This window comes from Gavia stellata, chromosome 12 (genome assembly GCF_030936135.1).
Source record: "Gavia stellata isolate bGavSte3 chromosome 12, bGavSte3.hap2, whole genome shotgun sequence".
NCBI classification, from domain to species: domain Eukaryota; kingdom Metazoa; phylum Chordata; class Aves; order Gaviiformes; family Gaviidae; genus Gavia; species Gavia stellata.
Window position 1 is genome coordinate 17,313,171 of NC_082605.1, and position 26,447 is coordinate 17,339,617.

The 26,447-nt window shown below is 38.1% G+C and overlaps 1 protein-coding gene across 2 annotated transcripts in view; it reads left to right on the forward strand.

The window, feature by feature from the left end:
• The window catches only part of ATXN7 (ataxin 7), a 60,479-nt gene that overhangs the window by 10,243 nt on the left and 23,789 nt on the right, over positions 1 to 26,447 (forward strand). For both annotated transcript variants that reach the window (XM_059823117.1, XM_059823118.1), the window contains exon 3: positions 13,479 to 13,583. In XM_059823117.1, the coding sequence (XP_059679100.1) occupies positions 13,479 to 13,583 (105 nt within the window). The remainder of the gene's footprint in view (positions 1 to 13,478; positions 13,584 to 26,447) is intronic.

The following is a 26,447-nucleotide window of genomic DNA, read 5'->3' on the forward strand; positions in this document are numbered from 1 at the left end:
GTTTCACTCCAGTTCAACTACGATGACTCTAGAAATGTATTAAAGGAGTTTAACTTGCCGCTGACAACCAGAAGGCTTTGGGCTTTGGTTTGTAAGGAATATGCTTTGGGGTTTTAGGATGTTTTCTTCAGTTAATTTGTTTTTTAAAATGTTTTTTAAAATGTATAATCTGTGTTTGAATGTGTGTGTTCTGCTTGGCTAGAAGAGATGGCAGTCAGTCATCCTGCTCTCACGGGTACTAAATGGAAGTATTTGAGAGGAAAGGCTTAAATGAATTTCCTGATAGGCAACATTTACTTCATAAAAGTACTTAAAGATGAATTTCAGAAAGCAAATTTGTTTTTGATTTCTGTGTAAGTTGTGTTACCCAAAGCAACTGTCTAGAAATCATACTTGTTAAGGAGCTTCTGTTCCATATTGTAGTTCATAATTTACAGAGGAGAAGTTTTGAGCAAATTCAATACATCTGTGTTGCTTACCAAAGCTAGTATAATACATGCTTATATAATAGATTGCAAATTTTTCTCTTCAATCAGCCACAAAAAAAGAGCATTTAAGGAAGACTTCTACTACCAGTAGTGTTCTGGGACCTGGGGGGAAATACCGATGTTTGAACCATACCTGATACAGTTTGATTATGTCTTGTTTGTAGGCTGGGCAGAGCCCTCTCTTTATCTGTTGTTCCTTCTGTAGGACCTGCTTTAATAGCCAGCTGACTTGGTTTGCTTTGCCTGGCTATTTCAACACTGCTGTTTCCATGGGGTGTTTGGAGAAGGAGAAGTCCAAAATGCATCAGCCCTTGTTTGGGAAATTTCCTTCTGGTTCTGCCCAACTATCAGCCTGTGCCCGGAAGTGTAGGGGCATAGAGCACTGTGTCATTGCTGGACTAAAACTTGCAAGTCTCTTCTGTTGTTTTTGTGGCCTGAATTTAATGATCTGAACTGTTGGCTTGATAGCCTTGGAGATAAGAATGCTATTTTTATCCACGGAGTAGGTAGAGCACAGGAGTAAAATCTTCAGTGAGCTGTCAGTGTGCCTCACCTGAGGCTTGTTTACAACTGCTCGGGATGAGAAAGGCATTCTCTGTGCAACGCTGCAATTCTCTCTCATCCTGCTGACACGGTTGAGAGTCATCATGGATAACCATGACCATGTGAAGGAAGGCCTCTGTCTTGGGGAAGGACCAAAATCAGTCTGGATAGATGGTGCTCTGCATTGTAAAATGGGAAGACACGATGGTAAGGTGCAACATCAGCAGTTTTATTTATAGTTTAATCATGCTAAGAGTTTTCCTGCACTTCTGTGAGTAGGATTGTGAGACCAGGGCTTCACAGGAAGCGCCGTGTTGTTCGTCATTGCAGTGATTCAGGGTGATGTCACCAACTGACAGGAGCATTTGGGGTGTCTGTACTGTTATGGTGGCCCTGTGATACCCTTTCATGGACTCCTTTGGCATCTTTCCCCAACAGCTCCACACTGTTGCTGGAAGCAAAAGCTTTTGAGCAATTTCCAAACACAAAGTGGTGCATTGTGGGCCAGCGCTGGGAAGACTGGCTCAACAAGTTTGGCAGCAGTGGCTTTGGCTTCCTGCCTACCCTGGATAGGCACCAGTAGAGATTGCCGTAGTCTTTCGGGCGGGTTTGTGCTGAAGACAGGTCCTAGGTCCTGAAATTCATGCGCATGCAACTGCTATGTCTGGCAAAGGATCTGCTTCTGTTGTAAACCACGGTTTTGTTATCCTAGATATGTTTGCAGTAGTTATCTTTTTGTCTGCTTTAGGAAGGTGGATGTGTTACTTGTTTTTAGTATACTGGAGGGTTGTAAACTCTACAAATCTGTCATAATATCAAAGGATCCTGTTTACCTTTCAATTTTCTATTATCTGTTTAATCTTACTTACCGTTGTCATCTTGAGTCATCTAGGGGCAGTTAACTAGTGCTCTGAAATGTTCTTTTCCATGCCTTTTTTAAATAGCAGCTCCGTATGTTCTTAGCTGTTCCTCTTGCTTAGTACTGACTCCATATGTCTTCTGTGACATCTCCTCTACAGACCTTTGCAAACAGGCCTAGTCTTGTAACACAATGTGCCGGGACCACCGCTTGAGGTCTGTGAGGTTCTCAGGGGGTGCAGGACACTGCTTGCCTATGTCTCATTCCACAGTCGTACATCAAGTTTGTCTAATCTTGTATCTGCATAAGGATGACTTTCTGTGTCTTGCTGCTTGTATAATCAGGTTTATTCTTATGTCATGATAATGTCTTTTGATATGAGATGTCTAAAAATTAAAATTTGTGCCCAATCCAGTACTTTTTTTTTTCCCCAAAGCAGAGCATTTTGCTTCCTAGATGGCCTAAAAAAGTGAGAAAAGTTCCTTTTTCCCGCTCCCCCTGTGTATTTAGGTCCATTCATATGTATCTATATAGCGTCTTCCCAAGTGTGGTGAGCACTGTTAGCTGCAGAAGGACCAGAGGAGAGTAGTAGTTTTAAAGTGTCTGTCAAAAATGTGAGTTAGATCAAACCAACCAAATCAGTACATCAAGTAGCCTGAGCAAATTCTTTTCTCCTTCCCTTTTGTTTTGTTATAGGTGTTACCTTCCATGTACATCACAAGTGTTCTGGTTACGTTATAGAGGCCCAGACCATGAAAGAGCAGAAAAATTATTTTGAAGAATGTCAGCCCTTTCAGATCTTCTGCATATATAATATGGTCTAAGTGATCTTCATTTCTGAATACATCTAAATTTAGAAATATTGCAAGTTGTAGTCCTTCCCAACCTGTTTCTATATGGGTGAAATGGGTGCTTTCAGTAGCTGAGAACTAGGGCCAGGTACAGAAGGATAATACCTGGTACAGATTTGTTCATCCAGTGTTTTCAGAGTCTTTTTTATTCTGTAACAGATATGTATTTTATGTATAATGTTTGGAGATGGAATTCTGGATAATTTGTGAAGGCGGGCTCCTAAAATAAGGCGAATCACTCTTAACAGTGAAGAAATACATCTTGAAATAAGTATAGTGGTGGGTTTATTCTAAAAGGGAGACATGCAAAGGCAAAACTTAAATTTCCTCTTTAGAAGAATTTGAAATTCAATAACAATAAAATAAAATTCACTTCCATAAAGAGTTTTTAGGCTGAACTGGGTTTGTGTTGTATCACAAACAGCCAGCAGTGGAATTATTGACCTTATACTGTGAAGAGGTAGCCTGATTTTCTTCAGTGCTTACCTATTTAGTTGATATAACTGTCTTGGAGGACAACTAGTACTGGTTTGAAGCCTAACACTTCTGAACTGATAGATCCCCTCTTGAAAGGGAAGCTCTGATGACTGTAGCTCTGTATATGCTGGAATATATAATTTGTTAGAAGTAAAGACTTAAGGTTTACTGGTTCCTCAGCTATGTAATTGAAATACTCAGTCATATTTCTCTAAAGGTGTGCAATGGCCAAGTTTAAAATACTTCATGTCACTATATATGTGTTCAAATACATCAGAAGTGGGTGAGCTTTTACTGCACTATAACAACAAAAACATTGTTTTATTTTCCACTTTATCTTTTATTCTTACTAAATATCACAGTACTGTTGGGGCTTTTTTGCTACAGTATATTTATATGCCTGTTGCTGTGCAACTTACGTGGTTTTTTTATTGTATCAAATCAACTGCTAGTAAATCTGTAAAGCAAAGGAAGTAAATTTTAATGGGAAAACTAACAGTGCCTGCCAAATTGAGAGGGGTGCAGAAATCTAAGTTGGTATGTGAAAATTGACAGGCATCAGTTTCCTTATAGCTATATTAGACGTGCTTGAAACAGTCTTATTTTTGAAGTGGATATTCCAGTGTGTGGAGAATGGGAGTGGCAGGGGTGGGGTGTTTTAGGTAGTTGGGTTGCCTAATAAAAGAAAATACTAAAATAAAATTCAGTTGACAGATCGTCTGTATTATTTTCCTTAATTTTTTTTTTTTTTGCATATGCTGATTTGCTCCCTTAGGTATCAGGTGCATGATGTAAAATGTACACAGAGTATTCTTTGTGCAAAGATGCATTGTCTTTGCAGAATTAGAGTGCTGTGCTGGTATCACACAGGAGTTGAGGCCATGGTCAGCAGGGGAGAGGGTAGAAGAGGTTGAAAGATGAGTACTACGCGTGCCCTATGTAGCAGGGAAAATAATGTGTTAACTGATGATGTTTTTGGTATGAAGATGGCAGTAATGCCATCAAGCAAGAGATGCAACTGTCTCTAGTTCTTATTTTTATTGGTTTTGAAAAAGTTTCTGTTTTCAAAGACTATTTTGACTCTGGTGTTTCTGATGTCACTTTTTTGTTTTTGTTTTAGTATTATTAAATTTTGTTGTTTTCTCCTATCACAAAAGATACAGTCATGGGTAGATTGTATTCCTCCAGTTCTCGGTTAGTAAGAAGAATGTGCAAATCTGTAAGTGAATGGTTGTTACAGCTATACTTGCTCAGTTACTGGGCGCTGAGATACAGCCAGTACCCAGTTGCATTGCTGTGATAGGGACAGTTACATAGGGAAGGATGGCAAAACCCACACAAGCCAATTTTTTTTCCTCAAAAGCCTAGATAAGAGATGGGGAAGGGTGAGGAGCTTGGAACACGTTCACCATTTGCAGTCACGATGTATCAAAATACTTCTGCTGCAATGAGCAGTTTTATGTAAACTGTGAGTTTAGGTTTAAATAAAACAAACTTCCTTTTTCCTACTACAAAAGTACAGCTGCTGCAAAGTACAGAGTGCTGTGTGTGAAAGAGGAGAAAAGTACCAAACCTGTTGATGCCAAAACAATTCATAACAGTAGCATGCTTTGGGGTATATGACTTAAGATACAATTCAGAATATTCTCTGGATGATATAGTTGATTTTAATTGAAGCTAGGATTGTGACTAGTTGCTTGGCCAGAACTTTTTTCCCCTCATAATAGACCCTGTTTTTCTGCATAATAACTGAAGTGTTTCTGTGTACCCTTTCATATTAGATTACCCCAGATTTTAATATTACTGTGTAAACACCAAGTTTGTTTCCTTAATTCTGTTTAATTTTGATGTCATTATTGCAAAGTTAAACTCAATGTTGAGGGTTCCTTAAGGTATTTTAGGATTAGGGATGTAACAGATGGGTTTTTTGCCACAAAAACATAAATAATAATTTGTTGGTTAAAATACAGCAGTGGCACAATGAGATCATACCACCTAAAAATAATGCATTGACTTTGAAGATTTCTTACATGACAAATTGTATGTTCGGCATTTATGTAATATTATACAAATTGGCCGGAGAAATTTAAAATATCTTCAAGTCTGAAAACTAATTAATGAGTAAATGGGAATAGTTTTTGCAGATGACTGACTTCATTCAAATTGCTGATGAAAACCTGATGTAACAGAATACAATGTGTGCAGGGAGACTTTTTAATCTGTTGAAAGGCTTTAAATATACTACTTGTGTTTCATTGAGAAATTTATTAATCAGTCTTTCTACAGACAATCTTCTGTAAACTTGCTCACTGAAATTTTGTATTATTCTGTATAATGAACTTAGAAAAACTGTTTAATAGTTTTGAATGAACAATTTGACGTACATTTTGTGTTAGATTTTCTGAAAGATTAATTGTGTGTAGCTGAATTCGTATACAAAGAATTTAAGTAAGTACTTAGATGTCTGCTTTAATATGTGTTTTGTATATAATTACAGGAACATTCAAATCTTGGGAGCCTAAAATTAGAACTCCCAGCTGCACGCTAGGCTGCAGGTGCACGTGTGCGTGACACACTTCTCTTTGGTATCTGCTGCTCAGTTTTTATCAGTGGGCATGATACAGAAATTTCCCAAGACTGTTAAATCTTAGAGAACAGGAGACGTGGCGACTGTCAGCATTGCATTCTGCATCCTCTCAGAGAGAGGAAAGGCTACAGGAGAATTGCACTGATCATGTGCTCGTAGCCTTTCAAAAGGACTGTTGTTTGGATTTGCCACTTGGGTATGCACGGAGGAGAGTTACTGCCCGCAGTATGTGGCAAACCTTTTTGCTGGAGGTGAAGCTGGGGATGGTGGTGCAGGGGATGTGATTTTGGAAATGCAGCATGGCTGAACCCACAGAAGACGTGAGCTGGGAGAGGTAGGTCCTCCTTCACCCTTTCAGGTTTCACTGGACAAGATTCTGCCTTGAATTTGGGAAAGCAAAGTAAAAACTACAGAACTGTAGCTTTGGAAAAATAGACTGTCTTGAGTTTTGAAAGGAGGCTGGACAGAGAGGACTCCGCTTTTAGAGCGTTCTAACACTAAAGATTTACGACAGTGATCAAATCTCATAATGTAGCTCCTGTGCCTAGTTAAACTAGATTGTGGGGTTTTTTGGTCTTGAAGTGAAAAATGATTTTTCTGAGCCAAAACTTTGGGGTTTGGGTATTCTTAGGACTTTATTAAAATGCTGTGTAATTGCTATATTTGCCAAAGTGGAAAATGCAGTAAAAAACATTTAATCAAGTCTTCAGCTGTTCCTTCCTTCATCCGATCAATCAGCAACTGCACAGTGAAACAAAGTTCATGCACTTGTGCTCAGAACTCAAGGAGAGCTGTGCCTTTCAAACGTCTCCTCAAATAGCTGGGCTTTCAAAGCTGTATGTGCAAAAAATGTAAGTTACTTAATGGACAGAGCAGAGTTGGCAAGGAATTTAAAAAATAGATAACCTTGCAGAAAATACTTTAGCAATGCTTTGCTCTGAGCCTAAATGAAACAGCTCGGGTATGGGAATGTCCATTTGTTTTCCTTTATTTTGTATTAAAAGGTTACTTTGTATTTGAGGCAACACGATCACAAACCTTGTGGGACAAATTTTTTAAAGTGTTTCTGTATGTAAATTTGATTGTTTTATGTTCGGTCTGTTTGATTATGCATATGTTCTTAGCAAGCACAAATTTGTTATGCCTGCACATATGGTTCATAAAATACTGGTGTTCTATTAATACGTAAGTGTTCATTACTTGACATTTTGCAGAAAACCCTCAAGTATGTGTATTTTACTAGAATCTCTTATTTTGTTTTAAAACTTCTGTAAACCAGAACACTCTGAGTATTATGTGGTTTTAGTTATTTTGTTCACAATATCTGTTTAGGAATATTCTTTTTTTATTATCAACTTACATAGTACGCAGTAAAAAAATTGCCAGTAGTTTAATATCATTTCAACATTGGTAAGTATACAAATACACATGTGTGTTCATGAATGATAAGCACTTGAGTTTCTGGAAAACAGTTTGGAAAAACGTGTAGAAAATAATATTTTAGTTGCAGAAAGTGATGTATTTGTGTATGAAAGGTAAGTTTTGAGATGCTAGCTTAGATCACTTCTTAAACATTCATATGAATTAAAATAAGGGACTATATGACACAGAACTGGTCAGAGCTTTACTTAAGATAATTAAGATACCTTGTAGTGCTATTTGTGCCGAAAGCTTGCTGCCTCAGGCTTGCATGTAAGATCCACCTTGCACCTCAGAATTGCTTGTTATGGACAACTAATGTCAGCAACAGATCTAGCAGGACTCCAGGTGTGCAGATTTCTTGGCAGAATTTTAGCTTTTTGGGCTGACTATAAGCCGTTAGTCTGGTGGTAACCAAGCTCAGCTTTCTGTTTGAAATCTGCCCGGGTTTGGTGCAAGCTGTTTCATGTGGTCCTAAATGCTGGTTAGTCACCTTCCTCCTCATGCATCTCTCCCCCAAATCACAAGCTCTTAAAAATAGTAATTTGGGAGGTTTTGTCTGCTTTCAGATATTAAAATTACATTTATGTTCCCCACAACCAAAAAGGGTAAAACAATAGAAATATTTTTATTAACAGGATCTGACAGCAGCTGGGACAGTGTTATAAGCAAATTATGGGAGGTGGCACAAAACTTTTTTTGCTTCAAGATGTCAGCTAGTTTTAAGTTACTGCAGTTGTGTTTTTTCTCCCCTTTTAGATTTTTTTTCAGATGTTACTGAAGGGTTGTGTTATCTTAAAGAAAAGTTCTAATAAAATCATGCCTTTAGAGAAAGAGATCTACCAGTTATGTCAAGTTAAAACAAGGTGTATTGACATATTTTTTTTACCTTAGTATGATCAAGACTAATTCTCTTCTAACAAGAAGAGAAAACACAGCTAGTAGCAAATAGCAAACGTATTCAAGATTCCTTTTGTGGACACTATTTGAATGAACTTGGCCCATGAAATAAATAGTTCAAACAAGCCAGATTTGGCAACATTTCAAAATAATGGGATATATTTAAAATATCCTTATAAAATACCTCCAAAACAGTTCCCTGATGTCTTAATGGAAAGCCTAGTGAATTGATAAAAGTTGGTACATTTACTTAGGGTGGATTTGGATCAGGCCTCAGTAAAAAGAAAAATAAATTCTGTGTTTGGGGAGTTGTAAACATAATAGGGGGTTATATCTGTTGTGAGTGTAAAGTTAATAGTCTAGGGCATTGCATTTTAATGCATCTAATATTAACTATAGTGATTAGAAATATTATGGAAGTATAATCATGTTGGTGTTGTGCTGAAGGCGTGTTATGCTATGCTGTCGGGATCTTTGTAGTCAAAACATTTTACTGTTTGCATCGGCATGAAATGTCCATTGTCAAAGTACACTAAATGGCAAGCAGTACATACATATTTATGAATGAATCTGATTCAGACTTTCAAAAATAATAAGCAGATGCTTATGCTGAGAATGGATAGGGAAGAAGTGAGCATTAGCAGTGTTCTGGCTTAAAAATATTTCTGCAGTACTTTTATGTATTCTTGTCACTTTTTTTCATCAAGTTTTTTATTCTTTTACCCTAACTGGTAGAATTTGTTCTTTGCCCTTTCACTTCTGCCATTGCTAGTTTTGCTTTCTCTTCCTCTGTTTCAGTTTTCACTCTCCTCCTTGTTTTTTCAGTCGTGGTGAGCAGACTTCTGCAAAATAGGAAACTTGTGTTCTGGTCTCTGCAAACAGCCACGATTAGGGCTCCTTTCACCCTGTTCCTCTAGAGTTTGCTGTCCTGGAGAAGATCTTGACTTTGCTTTTTTGGTAATATTACATATCATTTCTAGAACGGATGTTGTCTTACTAGATGCTAGGATAGATGGACTGTGCAATGGTTCCAGTCTGAAAAAGGATGACAAGGATTGTAGGAAATTTGATAAGTTTTGGGAGTTAAAAAAAAAAAATCCAATAAAAATAGGCAGTGGAGCTGTGACAGTCACTGAATCTAGTGGCTCAATGAACACAAACTACCGACCTGTTCTCTAGCTGCGTGATTTAGCCTGTTCTATTTGTTCTGTTGTCTATGATGTTAAGTAATAGAATTGAGAGTACACACACAGTTATTTTTAATGACCACAAGCATTAATTTCTGTAGTGTAACTGTCTTGAAAGCAAGTGCTGAAAATACTAAGAAATTATTAGGTGACTTAAGTGTTTCTGTATCCCTCAGGAGGAGAGGAGATGGCAGCTCAGTTTAAGAAAGTTTTTCAGAGTAGGCATGCTGATCTCCATGTTGCTTGGTGTATGGTATGCCAGATTGTCCATAATTGGTTTTCCTTTTTTATTAGAAAAGATGGTGTATCAGTCTTTTCCAAATAAGAAGCATTTTCCTTATTGCATGCTCAACTAATAATGCGGTTAAGATATCTCAGAATGGCCTATGGCATGGTCTTGGTGAAGAGTACAGCAATGTATCATTTAAAGTTACCTTTTTAAAAACAGTGTAACTAAGTTACACTTGAAAGGAGAAGTGAATTCTGGAGGTCACAATGTTCAGAGGTTTCGTATTATGGAGGTAAATTAAGTTGTTTTTCTTTATGGTGTTAACAGAATTAATGTAACTAGCAGCTCCTATAACAGTATTTGTATGTTGATACCGCATAAATACTGCATTTATGGAAAAATAAATGGAAAGTTTGAGGTCTTGGTTTAAATTTTTAGTTTGACCTTGAAAAACATTCCCAGATGGAGAGAGTTAAATGAGCCCAGCTTTGAAAGAGGAACATATGAATCACGGTTGCTAGGCTCTTCCTTGAGAGGCACAGGCTTTACATTTACAGTGAAGTATTTCAAAAAGTAATCTTTAAACTCGGAGGAACAGTGCATTTGAAATGACACTGGTGAAATACTATAAACTTAATTAGACTTTTAAATAGAGAATTTGCATGTCATTAAATGAAATAGGTATAAAGTATTAGACGTCAGAATATCAACTGCAAGGCATGTGAACTTTCATAAGTGATTGGGGGGGGGAACAGAAAAAGTAGCCATCCATCTCCTACTCTTGGTACGTATTTCTTATGTAAGTTTTGTTAAACTATTCTGTATATTATTCTCTAACATTTGCACGGTCTAATTTGTCATTCTTATCACTGCTGCATAGATGTTTGCCCTGTTGGAACACAGAAACGGAAATAAGATTTCCCTGGAACCTGCTCTTGCTCTGCTTGACTAAAATGACAGTGAAGCACATTAAACGCGTGGGAGCTTACCTGCCTAAGACTGAGGCTTCTGGGTTGGAAAGTGTGGATTCGGGTCTCTTCCAGTCTTGTTAGCTGGTCTTGGTTGGGTCACACTCCTAACAGTTCCACACCTATTGTTAAAACTAATGTTCCGGTCTCCGTGAAGTATTGATACTACCTTTTGCCCCCTGGTAGCTAGTCTGTGGGCTGGTCTCGTGTGCTCATGCTCAGCATAGTCGAGTTCCAGTCTTAATTGGGGTTTTATGGGTTTCTCTAACAAAAGGATTTGATTGTACCTATTTTAAATAAATGCTTCAATAATAAAAAGCTATAGTTTATTTTACCTCATGAAAAAAACAAAAGGAATTGCATTTAGGATTCTAACCTTCCCGCTACTCCTTCGCTGATTATGTTTAGATGCTGCTCTATTATCAGTACTGTAGGAGAGTACTGCAGGGGTAGAAGATCATTTACACTGATTTATATGATCTGGCTGGAGTCTTGTGCATTACTTCCTTTGAAATCACAGTTGTGATTTTGGGTGTGCAGCAAGTCTTTTTTTTCCCTGTGTCAAGTGGTTTTACTCTTAGAATGGTTCTTTGAGTTTGTGTATTTGCTAGTATTTTGGCATTGCTTTCTGTCACTTGGAGCATTTATTTTAAAACTCTGAAGATGTGCTTCACAGTGTAAAGGACGCTTGTAAATTATCCAGATTTCTTGGGATCCCCAAACTGAAATAGGAAAACATTTTTGTTTACATCAATTTCTGCCAATTTGTTTCACTTGTCATTTAAAATTGCAGCTCTGTATTTGAAGCAAATATTCATAAAAGGGTACTTAAATAGAGTGAGCGTGATGTCTCAGACTAGTGTCAGAGTGCTTTATCTTGCGAGACGCACAGAAGTAGGCAATCCTTTCCTCCTGTTAATGATTTTCCCCTGCATTCTATACAAGCTGGTGTAAAGTCTGTGAATCCAGTGTTGTCTGAAAGGTACGGTTAGGAGAACAGGTTACAGGGTGTGGATTTACAGTTCGTTAGATGTCATACAGCAGTAGCCTGTCTGTGTGCTATTAACAATGTAAATAGCAGGCTGTGCGCGCTGTTATTGTTCCATTCATCATGGTGTATTAGTAGTCAAATGGAAGTGACCCTGGTGTATTTGCTTGCCGTGTGGAAACTTTTTTACGCAAGCATACCCAAAGAACTCCTGCATGGAATACTAGCCATGACATTTAAGTTTATACTTTTTTTTTTCCTTAACTAGTTTAATATTACATCACAGAAAGTAGATATTGAAAAATAGAAGTTTATTATTTCTATCTTGTTTTTTGCCCCCAGCATGTATTTACTCAGTTTTGCCTCGTCTGCAGTAAGTTACATGTGCCCGAGGTCTCAATACTTTTTTATATAAATATCATATAAATAAATAAGCAAGAGTTGCTACTTAATGAAGTGTAAATCAGTTTATAATTATTTATTATTTATTTAACGTAACCTCAGTTGCAAGAAGGTGCCTGTGATTTAGATAAGTGTAGCTCTGATCTCTCACAGCCATGTCAGATGTTAATGGTCATTGTATTTGCATCCAACTGCAAAATCCGGTTGCAGCTGTTATTGCAGGTATCATGCTTAATTTTAATGTAGCACTAATAAGGTTTTTGGAAAACCTGGGATAGGCCTTATTTTTTAAAGAAAGGTAATTAAATTTTTATGATGAAGATAATTACTACAAAGGGAGCCCTTAATTCTGGAAGCCGTTCGGTGTGGATATGTTCTTTTGTCTGCGAGGAACAAAGTGGAGTCCGTGGGGCTCTACAGGGCTGACAGTGTCATTCTGGCAGCAGTTACCTTGCATTATGGCGCATTCACTCTTAAAATGCAGCCCAGTCAATTTATTTCATAATTGGTGTTCCATTAATGTACAAAAATATGGATGTTGTTAAAAATACACATAGGCAAGTTAGTAACTTTAAAACAAAACTCTGGGGTCAGTTCTAGCACAGAGGTAAATAAGTTCAGCTTAATTTCCAAGTTACTGTTAAAAAATACTCAAGTAATAGATTTATCTTAAAGAAAATAAGTTTTCTTATGTAAGTTTTAAAGGTTTAAATAGTGTTATAGATCCCTTAGCCACATGTTTGGCAATAATGAATTTATACTCATGTTTGCAGTTTCCTATTTTTTGTCTTCTAATTAATAATTGAATAACATTTTTAGTTATATACATGTAATATATCTTTAAGTTGTGTGGTAAATGTTGTATTTAATGCTCCAGTAGTCTCCGAATGCAGTTTTAACTGTTAAACTATATTCTTAAGAAACTGTATTCTTGAACAAAATTGTAAAAACTAATTTTATTAGTAGAAGTCTGCAAGTATGTGTGTTATCTCAGAAATCCACACATGCTCTGACATACTGTTATCTCCATTTCTCTCTCTTATATAGCTGTTACACAGATCTCTGGCAGCAGATGGCTGGACTATAATGCACTGTTAAACAAATAAAACCATTAGGCATGTAATACTGCCTGGTAAACGACTGTGTGTTTAAAATGGTTTAAAAAAAACTAAATAGAAAATAAAGTTCACTTTTTGAATTAATGAAATTGGAATAAAATCCAAACTCCTTTCAGAATACATAAACTGTCCCCTCTTATGCTGTCTTTGTCATTTGAAGTCAGTCTTTTTTTATTACATTCTTGCATCTGGTATAAGATAATCAGTTCTAAATCAGTTTTCTAATAGATGTTTTCTACATGTCATCGCTCATTTTACATTTATCTTTGTAGGAAGATTTTTGCTTTTATAATACTCCAGCACAAAATTATTTATTGCATTATATGATTTTTTCCTCCTTTTCAAATTTGATACAATGTATTAAAATTATGATTCAACACTAGTGTCATGGCTCTGTAATTAAACTGTTTTTCAATAATTGTCAGTAGCTGAGAGATGCCATTTTTGTCTTTTTGTTTTTAGATATGCCAATATTTGGTCTTTGCCCGGCTCATGATGATTTCTATTTGGTGATGTGTAACCACTGTAATCAGGTCGTAAAACCACAGGCATTTCAATCACATTATGGTAAGTGCTTAACTATTTTTAATAATTAAGGGTGAGGTTAAATCAGGATTAAGCCTGGCGATTTTTTTTTTAAATTGATGATACATGGATCATTACATTATAAATAATGTCAAAGAACATAACCTGTGTTTAATCATTTTATATACATTGTAATGCAGTTATGTAAAGATCATGTTCCTTTTAGTTTTTGTAATGCCTTCTTGAAATGCTGCATACGTACAGTTCAATTCTGAAATTACATATATATAGTGTATTTCACAGACAGTATGTGTCCTGTGTTTGTGTCAGTGTGTGTCATTTCTCCTTGTGTATTTATACAGATTATTTTTACATGGGTTCAGTTACAGGTGAACTGTGAACTTGAGCTAAAAGCTGAACTTACAAGTTTTGTTGTAAAACATAGTATGCTTCCAATAAGCTTATTTATTTTCAGACGTATCAATTTGTATTTGTTTTACTAGTCTGATGATTTTGTACATAAACTATACTAGGAAGCTCTTGTTGTGTTGGTTGGTGTTAGCCAGTGTTTATAGAGGACTGAGGAAAATGTGAAGTGCTATGCAAGTTCAAGTGCTCACTTACTTCCTACAAACCTAACTGTGGGAGGCTGGCAGTTCTTCTTTTTCGTACTCCTCTCAAGACTAGAAATTAATCTCAAATAATTTCCTACCAATATTTTGATAGGAGGTTTGGGGTATTCAGATTTTTGTTTCTTGAGAAATTCAGGAGATGTTTGCTAACCAGGTGCTAATAAGAAAGATGGACAAAGCATCTTCTGAACTACTTCCTCCTTCTGTGTGTGCATATTTGTATGTGTTCTCTTTTTTCCTAGCCCAGTGCACCTACTGATTGCCTCAGTGTTTAAAACGATAGAAAATGCTGGATATGGGTGGGAAGGCTCTTCTAGTGCTGAGAACAAGGTATAACTTTTCTTGCATATTACATGCTCCAGCCCTTTGGCAAGAAAAGGCATACTCACTTCTTCTGCTTCTTAGAGACTAGGAAAGGGTCTTCCTACGCTGTGCAGAGGATGAACTTATCTATTCCATTTCTCAATTGGGGTTTATTGTGTTACAATGTCTTATGGATTATACCCCTACCCTTGCTGCTGGATTTCTGCAGTCATATTGCACAAAATGTCTTGGAGAAGAATCTGATAGGTCTCGTGACAGAACTCTTACTAGTTTGGTTGTTATTCTGTGGATGGCAGTAGTAATAACACTTTTCAAAACCCCACAATTTTGTGGATGTAAGTCTCCAGAGCTGTGGGGAGCCAGAAGAACAGAAGGGCATCAGCTTTTCTTACTGTGGTTGCTATAAGCCTTTGTATCAGCTGAGAGCAAGTCCACCCCTTGCCAGCATGATTCCTCACCTGTCACTGGATATTAGTTTGGGTTGTCCAATAAGTCCTTCTAAAATATCATACTAAATTGATTCTGACAGTTAAAAATAAATTTATGGGGGAGGACTGGATGGTAGCCAGTTCTGAGTGTTGGCATATTGAATCTTCCATCTTGAGGTCAGTAATATGGAACTGGCTCAGGTTGGTAGTGATGGAGAGCTGTGGATATCTGCAGACACTTTGGGTTGTCTTTCTGAAATGAGCAGGTGATCTCCAAATACTGTCTGACAAATGGGTATTCGTACTGTAGGAACCAGTTGTTGGCATGTATCATAGTTGTTGGCATGACAGCCTTGTGGGCAGATTGAAGAAGCAGTTCAAGAACTGAATAGGTATGGCGTTGCTTCTTGACAGTGGACATGTGAAAACATGGGGTGTTGTAATGCTGCTTGTACCAGTGTTAAACTTGTTATGAGAAGTTAATTCAAACTCTTCTGTAAGCTCTACTTGCCATTTAAAAAGGACAGAGTGAAGAGGGAACTAAAAAATGAAGGTATGGAAAATATTTTTAAAAAATAAAAGAATAAATACTAATGTAATGTTCACATTCTGTATCACATTGTAGGAGCGTGATCTCTAAACATGAAACTTTCTCTAATGTAAACCTTACATCGATGGCAGATTCATACTTTGAGAGAAATGTAGAAGGAGGGGATGGAAATGATGAGGTTATTCTTAGTATTTCTTAAGCCCATTCTGAACAATGAAGACGCTCAGCATGGGCTGCGGCGTGCAGAGGAAACAGGCGGGGTCATTCTGATGAGAAAAACAGGCTTGGGTGGGGTGAATGTCATTAAAGGACCTTAGTTTGCCAAACGAATAGCCTCAGAAAGGTAAGAAGGCTGACTTGGAGATTTTGTGTAAGAGCTAGGGCTCTCCTTGCTTTTTATCAGCCTTCACATTCTTGAAATCCTTACAGTTGTCCCTTGTTCTAGCGAATCGAATGTGAAAGCTGATAAATATGGCAGGTGATTGATTACCAGGCAACAGTATAATATTTTTTTTTAACACAGTGTACTTCAGGAGAAGGAAATTGCTGAAGTCCTCAAAACACCCAGTTCTTTTAAAATAAAAAGTATGCTATCATGATAACAAGAAAATAAAACACTATTTGGATTCATCACAGTCAGTTTTCCCTGAATTAGGTCTTTTATTTGTGGCATTATTTCAGGGATTGATAAGGGCAAGATTACTTCAACAAGTTCTGAAAATTATAGTACATCAATGAAGCTTGTGATGTTCTAGGGTCTTTTAAAGTTATTTTTAATTGTTACCAGAGTAACCTCTTAAAATATTTTACAACTCCTGGTGGTATGTGTTGCTTGTACTTGGCATTCTTTGAAACTTGTCACATGGGATTTTGTTTTCTGAAGTAGAATATGCTCTTTTAAAATGTCACTTTTGTCAAAGGAAGGCTAAACAAACTATTAGCTAAACCTAATGAGCTAATTAATTTCTTCCAAAGCATATTTGTGATAAACTACTTAACTAGTTAGGCTGAAAGTGCATTGCAGGGCATATGCTGGCTTTTTTTCCCTGGACCACAAGTAGTCAGAAATAATTTAAATGTAACCTTGTTCGTCAGAATATTTGACCCTTTTAGTAAAATACTTTATGGATGCAAATCAGATTTTTGTATGTAACTGATACTTTTATGTTTCATGGGTTTGACTAGAAGAGATATTAATTCAAAATCAAATTCTACTTTTTGAGGCAATCTAAGCATGCATTTGGAGTATGAATTGCCATTTTAATAATTTATTCTATACTGTTGATACATGTACTATCATTGATTTGTAAAATTCAGTGATGTATTTGGTATGCATACCACCATGTGTATGTTAGTTTTTTAAAAGCAGTCTAATATAATGAGCTATCTGAAGTCTCCTTGTGGTATTTCTTCCAGCCTGCCTACAGCAGCTGACTGTCAGTACACTGAAATGGTTTTACCCTCTTGGTGGCAGTCACACTGGGGATCTGGTGGGGCAGGAGCAGGCCAGCCAGCTGAGGAGAGTTGTTTTAAGACAAATCCTCTGTTCTGTCAGATCTCAGCTGCTTCATTTGCAGAGCTGGACAAGTGATTTAAGTCCTTTATTGCTAGTATTCTTGCTGCTGCTTTCTGAATGGTTATGTTTTCATGGTATCAGCATCTTCCTTGAATGGCTCAAGATCAGTTAAGAGATGAAAGGTGGGAAAAAGGTAAAATGTTCAGGCATTCAGTCTTGTGGATGAAGCACCTGAGATCGCATATTATGATGATCTATTCTGAAAAAACACAGTATTTTTCTCCAGCTGTAGTATTTCTCTACACTCTGGATGATCATGTGCCAGCCTCTCCAACTTCCATGCCACGTAGACTCTCCCTCTGTATTTAAATTGCGTGTATTTCTTAAGTCCCTGTACGGTTTCCTCTCTTAAAATACAAATTCTTACAATAAAAATGACTTTGCTGTCTGTCAAATTGCTAATTCTCATGGTCCTCAAGAGTGTCCTCCCAGCAGACAGCGGGATGTGCCTGTGTCCCTTTTATTTCCTCTCTTTCCTTCCCACGAAAACGTGCTAGATATGCTTTCTGTGCTGCAGCGAAAGGTTGCTCTTTGAGGAAGCCATCGTGACAGTTATTTCAGGTTGTTCGTGGAAACCCTGAAGTGACGTGGTTTTCGGGCTGTATGACCTTTCGTTGGTATTTCAGCCGTTCCACGGGTTTATCGCATCTCCCTGTGGTTACCAGCCTCCCGTCTGAGGAGAGATGCTTCTCAGCACCATCTGGGCTGCTTTGTGTCTTAGAGAGAGGAGGTAGCTCAGCAGTGTGGAAGTAGCATCAGCGTAGACATGTGGGCTTTCTTCCTTCTAATTTTTTCATAGGATTTTTTTTTTTTCAGAGTTGTTAGTTTCCTCTGTGCCTTGGTTTCCATAAATATAAAGTGGGGTTAAACTCTCGGCAATAATAATGAAGGCTACCTGTAAAACTTAAACTGAGAGTGCCTGTGAGTCATGTAGTGATTGTGAAAACCATTAATACAGTATGTATTGGAAAGAGATGATGATAGTCTGTTGGGCTGTTGAGTCATTAAAAAGCTATGCCCAGTGTTTTGATTAACTTCCATAGGTTTCACATGCAGTGGCAAAGATGAGAGCAACACTGTGAGCTTTGCTTGCTGCTGTGCTGTGAGCTGGTGGGGAATCACTTAAGCATTTTGTTTTCCAATCAGTGCATGTTTAAACCTGAAGTGTAGGATTCAGAAATGGGATAATAATACAGATTTGCCCACCTTTTGTGATTTCTAGGAGGTTGTGAGATTGGAATAGAGAAGGTTACCACACAACCTTATACTCAGCCTGGAGAGACTCAGAGGGCAGATCCTGGCAGTAGAGAAAGGGATGTTCACTTGTGTTACTTGGGTCCATCCTGTAAGTCAGTGTGAGGTCTCTCATGAATCTCCTTCATCTAATTGTATAACTATACTCTTTCCTCTTTCAGCCAGTTCTTACACCCACCTTTCGTGAGCAGGGTTACTACTTTGGCTAGTCATAAGGGGTTTTTTGGTGTTAAGTGCTTGGATTCGGCGAGAACGTGATATTTGTTGTGATTTTTAATTGGCATAAATGATCTGTTAACTATCCCTGCTAATATGCTGTTGTATTTTGGATGTTATATCGTATGTAATTTAAGTATTACTGTCCCTTCAGCATTACGTATTTGTTTTCTTCTGACATACTGTGAATTGAATATAAATTTGTCCTACCCTCTTTATTTTACCTCAAATTTGGCAGCAGATAATTGTTCTGAAAAATCTGACATCAGTATTTAATATTTTTAATTTTTATTTTTCAAAGTTCTGCAGATGTTGCTTGTTTAGAATAGAACAGAGAGAATGTTTAGCATGGATTACAAAGTCAAAGATAAAGTGTCTGTACAAGACAGCATTTGAAGCAGATAGGAAAGAAAGGAATGTACTGAATTTTGTTCCAAAGCCATTGGACCTGAGGACTGGGGGGGGGGTTGTTGTTTGGTAGAGGTTTTTTGTTTTGTGTTGGGTTTTTTTTGCTTGTGTGTCCCCCCCGTCGTGTGTGTCGTCGTCCCCCCCCCCCCCCCCCCCCGAGATTGCCTGGACTCATCTGCATTTTGGAGGGATAAGCCTTCATTATGGCCTGCATACTTTTCACAGCAAGCAATTTGTTTCAGTAATTAAGTGTTCACTATTTTCTAATGTCTTTTTAAAGGAGTATGAAAACCTTTTATGTAAGTCATAGGAATTTTCTTGGGTATCAGTACTCTTCTGTAGTAGTCTAATAACCAAAATAAAACTTGAATATTATGTGGTGTGTCACAGATGTGCTGCAGTAATCTGCCAAGCATATTGCCAAGTGTGCACAGGTGGCATTTTGGCATGTTATGCCTCAAGTTAATGTATATGATTTAACAAATTATCATTGGCAGCTTCAGCAGCTTCTGTTTAAATACACACTCCTCTCACAGTAGTTCGCACAGTCCAGATTCCAGCAGTTGGATCTAAGTCTCCGGGTCCAGCAACAACTAGTTTAATTTCTTCTTGGCAGAGAATTGAGAAATTCTGTAGCTTTTGCAAGAATCATCTTGGCACATTCCCAGAAGGGAATAGGCTCAGAGGTCAGCACAGGATTCATTTCAGAAAAAAACGTTTCATCTGATAATTTAGGTATTTTTAAATAATGTATCATTAAATAAGAAAGTATTACCACCTGGAAAGAAACTCTATAAATGCATTTTGGGCTTTGAAATGTGTACCCCAAAGCCATTAGCTGAATACCAAATGTGCTAGTTGGGATTTAAAGTTACAAACAAGTTCTGCCATGCAGATTTTATGGAGCAATGAAGTTAGGTGCTGTGGTTAATTGTAACATCACAAACGGTTCACATGCAGTAGGTTATTTTTGTAAGCGTAATGGCTGTGGTCTTCGTTTATTACATGAAAGTGTAGGGAATCTGTTTGAGAAGTTGATGGCAGTTTTCTAGTAAAACTTCCTCCTTTTTTGTGGGTACATGGATTTGTCAAGCTCTGGTAGAAGACATAAAGCAATTTTAAGTATCAGCTAACAAAAAAGGTGATGTTCAGCTTCAGATTTAAGAGAGAAATTAATTGTTCAGTTTACCACTTAGCATGTAACTCATGTTATTCTACCTACAGCACGGTGTGTGCTAAAACATTGCAAACTCTAAAAATGCTTTGGTGTGCTCTTGGTGTTTCTTGCCTTTGGTTAGCATAAATCGAATTTCATGCTGTTCTGCCATAGCAGAAGACCTACATGCAGGAAATCCTTGTATTTTATTACTGGCTGGATAGAGAATATCTTTTTTTATTCTACTCTTACTAAAACGTTAAAGTATTTTGAAACAAGGCTAACATAGAAAATTATGTAAGGGTTCCATGAAAACCCTGTTCTTTTATAGTGATCTGCTTGCTAGGTATTTGGAGACTGGGACCGACTACTCCCTTTTCAAGGTAAACATTGACAGGGGAAGAACAAGTGGAAAGAAAGAAAACAAAGATATTTATCTTTGTGGGAAAAGAGGAAGTAGTGCCGCGTTCACTGTCGCTTACAGAAATAGTTGTTCAGCAAGAGGGAGAAAGTTAGTGTATTGATCAACAGATTTGAGCAAGATATAAAGAGAACAAGTAGTTCTAATAAAAAGTAGCTGTTGAGTATATTTAACTACAGTTTCTCTGTGGAAGAAGCCAGCTGGAATAGTCGGATCAGGTCTATGACTAAAAATGATTGATGATGAGAGAGTTAACCAGTCTAAAAGTCAGTGTTAAGTTTCATCACTCAAAATCCATTTTGAGTGATGAAACAACACGTGGAGCAGAACACAGCTCTCAACCATTGTTTCAGATTTTCTTGCAGGTTCAGGGAAGGCTGTTTTGCATCAGCTTACGAGCTCCACGTCCTCAGAAGGTTTCCTTCACAGCTAAAAGGGCTCTTTCTAACGCCTAAGCTGCTCCTTCAAGCTGGAGCTCGGCCAGAGGAGGTGGCACACATTGTGAGGGCAGGCCACGGGCACGCAGGGTTTGGCACGCAGCCCTAAGCTGAGTGCAGAAGAATGAAGCTGCAACCTGTTTAAGAGCTAGGGAGGTGGAAGAAGCCTGAATTGGAATAAAAAAGGGCAGGATTTCTGCCTGTGGAGGAGAGTTGGGAATGTGGCAGAGCCATAGAGATGTGAACTTGGTCTTGGAGGGTGGAGTTAGGAGAAGTTTAATTTCAAAAGCTAACCACATGCAAATCAATTATTTATAAGGACTTGCTCATTTATTTTTTGGGGGAGAAGTATGTGTTCTCATGAACTCTGTAGATTATTCCAAGAACTGCAAACCTCAGATGAACACCACAGCACTTCATGATTCCAGGGAGACGTGTTCTGGGAAGCTTGTAAAACAATGTTGAGTATTGAACTGTCATGAAGAAAATAGTTTGGGTGGGGTTTTTTTTTCCTCTCTCCACGGAAGCACAAGGTTTCAAGTTGCAGACTGTACCCTCTCATCCCACCAGCCGACTCTAAAACAACTGCCGCATTTGGAGAAGAGAGGATTTGCACATAGTCTCTTTTTCTCTGCAAGCACAGCTACAAAGGGGAGATAGGAAATCTCATTGGTAACCATCAATTACATTAATTTTTTGCCAAGATACCAGTGCTCCCAGCACAGAACTGTGCAGCACCTGGCTGGGGCAGCAGTGGCCAGCTAGTGCGGGCAGGAGGATGGCAGCTTTGGCAGGGCTGGCTCAGCACAGCTAGAATTAAGTGGTTTGCAGTCTGGGTGAGTGTGTGTCCGAGGAAGGGAAAGAGAGGACACGGGGGAATAGCTAAAAGGGGAAGTGTAAAACAAAGAACTTAAGTAAAATATGTATAAAAAGAAATAGATGAAGACAATAAGGAGGAAGCTAAATAAGGAAGGTAGAAGAAAATGACCTTGCAGGAGGGAGAATGAAGTAGGTATGGTGCTGGTTTTATTAGTCTGTATTGAGGGGGGGAAAAGTGGAAGAAAGGAGAAGAGGTTTAACAGGGCAAAACAAACAAAAGCTTTTTCACTAGTTTTTCCTCTCTTAATGTTTTGGCAGCAATGCTATTAGTGTGGTTTGTGTAACATCACCGCATTTTTTGATTTTGCACGTTTTGGTGGGGGGCGGGGGGAATAATAGTGTGTCCTACTTGAGAAATCTCTCTTGGCTTTATCAGGCATTGATAGTCAAGGAAAGAAATTAATATATGCATGTGAGTGCAGTTATTAATAGGTAATCTTCTGTTTGTTTTCCTGTACATCCCTTTTACTGTTTCTTTCTGGACTTCTTGAGTTTATTTAAAAATTCTCATTTTCTGTACTCTGAATTTTTTTTTAGAGAGTAGGAGGCGCATAGGATGTACATGTAGCTTTCATACAGCTTTTGCAGTAGAGCAGGAAGGCGAATGCCCACCAGTTCTCTACAACTGGAGAGAAAAGGAGGCAGTGTACTAGATGGAAGAAAGCTACCCATGCTGGACCTATGTAAAAGCTGTGTTTTGTAGGAAATTCTTCATCTGCTGCCTCAGCAAGAGTAGGCAGTATACCGAAAGCTGTATTCTCACATACAGCAATAGTGCACCAAATGGTAACCATGCGTAGTGTCATGCTTTTGGAAAAACTTGAGACAATGTTATTCTTACCAAATTAAAAGGAATCTATAACACTTTTTTTGGACACAGCTACAAAGTAGGTAGGCTGCTACCTACTTTACTTAGGCATTATGTCAAGTAATTTTCACCTGTTATTTATTTATTCAATTTTGATCATCAGTTTGCTGACTTTTTAAAAACAAATTTCCGGGTATTGACATGATACTGCTTTGGTGGTTTTTTGGGTTTTTTTCTTTTCTTCCAGGCAATATGATACACTTAAAATCTAACATTTGATATACAAAGTCTAGAAACTGTGTTTTTAAGATATTACCAGAAGAGGGAGTGTATAACACTTAGTATACAATGAAACCTGTAAGTTTATTGATGAATAGCAATCAATAACTGCATGATATATGTAACAGGTTAAAAAAATAATAATTGCAGGCTGAAATTCACTTTCAAAAGAGCACTATTAATGCCAACTTTTTAAGCTCCTCATTACGCTTAATTCAGTTTAACAGTAAATAATTATATCCAAGTAATGTAAATGGCCTTGAAGTCAATGCAGATTCCTAAATATTGTTTTGGCTGTACTTGTAACGAAGATTCAAACAGCTTTTCAGCAGCAGTTTTGGATTAGCTCTTGCAGTACCCAGCTCTATAAGAGCTGCATAACAATGTGAAACTTGAAAACAATTACAAATATCTTTTTAAAATGTAGAAAATAACAAACAGAAATAGGTAAATATGATATGAAATTTTACATAAGTCTGTGATACTAATATTGACTAAATAGGCCATCATTAGCTATCTCGGGCAGTAACAGCCAAAATACTTCCAAAACCTATTATCTGCTATTGATGAAACAAAAACATAATGTAGTGCTTGTATAGAAAATCAATACTTTTACTCTATAATTTATGTAGCTCTTCCTCCAGTTGTCATGCAGCAAGGCAACAGGTTAATCCTTTGAACAATAGTAAAATTATGCAGGAGGAAAAGCCATCAGTGTGTCTAATATGTAAACTCCTAATAAACTTTACTATTCTGCTGCCTCATACAACTTCTGAAACACCTGAGAGCTCTGCTGGCCACAAAGATTGCAATCATATTTTAACTTGTTCCTTCAGGTTGTATTAGAAAAAGAAGGGCCATCATCGAGAGATTCTTGTCTCTCTTTTTTGTTCTCTGTTCCCCAAATAATGAGTTGCCCATGTTCGTATGAAACTCTCACTCTTTACACTGATTTGTAAAGGATGCAGTTAGACCAGGGTCGTGGAGAGTTGAAGCAGTTACTACATAACTGAGTTTTTCCTTGTTGTTTGGCAAGATTGTCAAAAAATCTTTAACTCACAATTCTATATAGAGTAGCTTTTCAAAAGGAAGCCTTCCCTTTTAGCCAGATCATCTTCTTCTGTTTTTACCCTATAGGATTTTCTTCCTCTGCCAGGCAGAAGTTGTATTGTGCTGTGTCCTCTACGTGTGACCCCGCGGGTTGCAAAGAACCTGTTTGTCGTGTCTGGCGGTGGGAAAAGCCCTATTTTCTGTGGTGTGTTGCAGCTAATTCTGTGGCTTAGGTTGCAGGTGTACCCCTTTCAGTGCACCCTTCCACCTTTGAGCCTGAAACTTTCAGATATTTGTGGATTATTTGTAGAGCTGGATTTGAGCTGATCAGAAGTTTTGTGTGATATACTTTGATAGTTTTCAGAGCTGTTCATTATTGTCCATAGATAGTCACATGGAATGTATGGCTCCTCTCCTAGCTAAGAGGAAAATTGGCTGTGTCTTCATTGTTACTACATGGCTGAAGTCTTCGTTTGAGTTTGTAGGCTAAGCATTTTGATGTTCTGCTGTATTAGGGTGGACTTAGTGAGGTGATTGTTTTCATTTCTTTCACTTTTCTAGATCATAATGAGAAGCCTTACAGTACTGTGTAAGGCTCTGGCCCTTCTCATCATTGGCATGGGACTAGCTAGCACTCATTTTCTTCAGTTTCATTTTGGCTTACAGCCTCTGACAAGCCACACATAACCATGTATATGCCTGGAAGCATGCCATCTTGGCCCTCTCCTGGCCTCTAAGGTCAAAGGAAAGGTTTTTAAATGGCCACAGTTCAGTCCCCTCCCCGTCATAGTGCCATGTACTCTTTGACCAAAGATCATCATGTGGGTCACAAAGCTATCCACCAGCGAGCTTCTGAAAATAACCGTGACTGCTTTGATAGCCACAGAAATTATATAAACTTATATATGTGCATGGTACTTCAAGGCTTGATGCTCACATCTTGCTTGTCACAGATTGAGAATGACAGCTAGTGTCGTTCAGTTTTGGTAGTGACCAGTTCCTTTCTCAGTCCAGCATGCTCTCCATAGGATTGATCGGTGTTCAGAATGAGGATGGGTACTGATCTTTAGGACCATACCCATCACCTTTTTCTGTGATCACAAGAATGTACCCGGGGAGGCTGGAGGCTTGGCAGATAGTTAGGACGTGCTGAAAGCCCTGACGAGCTCCTGGGCTGCATGCTATTTCCTCTGGCCTGTCCCAGTTGTCCAGGTGGCAGTGGTCCACAATAGCTGTGGCTGTACATTTGAAATCTAATGTACTAAATGTCTTTTTCTGGTTTTAGTCCCTGAAAATGGCATAAGTCTATATAGAAGCCTTCGCTCTCTGTGTGTACACATGTGCTATATGGGTAGCAGTTATATTTTGTATTCTGGTATAAACAAGCAAGTTGTGTAAGTGGAGTTGATACTAAGGCATAAAATGCTGTCTCTTGATTGTGCACCAACAAGCCTGTCAAGTTGTTCTTCTGTACTCAGTCACCCATTTTATTTTGGACTTGCTCCACTTTTCTAAAACCTGAGGAACTTCTAAGCATGCCCACTTGGAAAAGAAAAGAAAACACCAAAACCAGAAATCTTGCCTGATACATTTGTGTTTTCTGTAGCCCATAAGACACTCTTCAAAGTGGCAGCTGCTCAAGATAAAAACCCACTAATTTCAAAATCCATTGCCCTGTGGTTCTGGAGGTTCTGGGAATTTAATTTCTGATGGTACTTCAGAGTACTCATTTCCAGCTTCGGGGAAAAAAAGACACACAAGGCCTTAAATACAAGTCAGTAGCACTACTTTTCATATGATTTTGCTGCTCCCTTCACTAAGGCTGGTTCCGTGGTGTTACATAGCATATGGCAGGGTTCTTTCAGTGCACCCCCCGTAGCAGCAAAGTTGGTTTTCCAAGTAACCACGCTGGAGATCTTGATTGATCAACTTTAAGAAGTTTGGTGTTGGCTCAAGGCCCATCATTCTCTTCCTTCCAGGAAGAGTAATAATAGTAGCCAGTAACCAAACAATCTCTTGAAAACAAAATATTTACAACAAAATCATTTTAGACAGTACTAAATGTAAACATAAGCAGGCTGCAGTGTAAGCAAGCCCAGCTTATGCAGTGTTGATACCAATCAGATGAAATTCCTTGGAAATCTAAATTATTTTTTTTAATGTACCCCTCAAAACTCCTATGAACTGGCAAACTAATCATTACTGCAGCTGACAACCCAGTTCTTTGTCATCCCCAGTTGCTTAGGCCTCCAGCCCGTTCCCTGGGATCAAGTCACACTTTAATTCTTGCTAGTCCTCGCTCTGTTAATTGCTGGCTTTGGCACAAGAAGGCTTGCGGTTTGTGAGACTGTCAGGTCTTTGAACGGATGGTCTTGCTCTTTGTTACGGAGAGAGCAGATGGTGCGAAGGCTCGAACTGAGCCGTCAGGATTGGGGGAGAGGGCAGGAACGCTTTTTGCTGGGGCAGTATTAACTCGCACCAGCCAGCT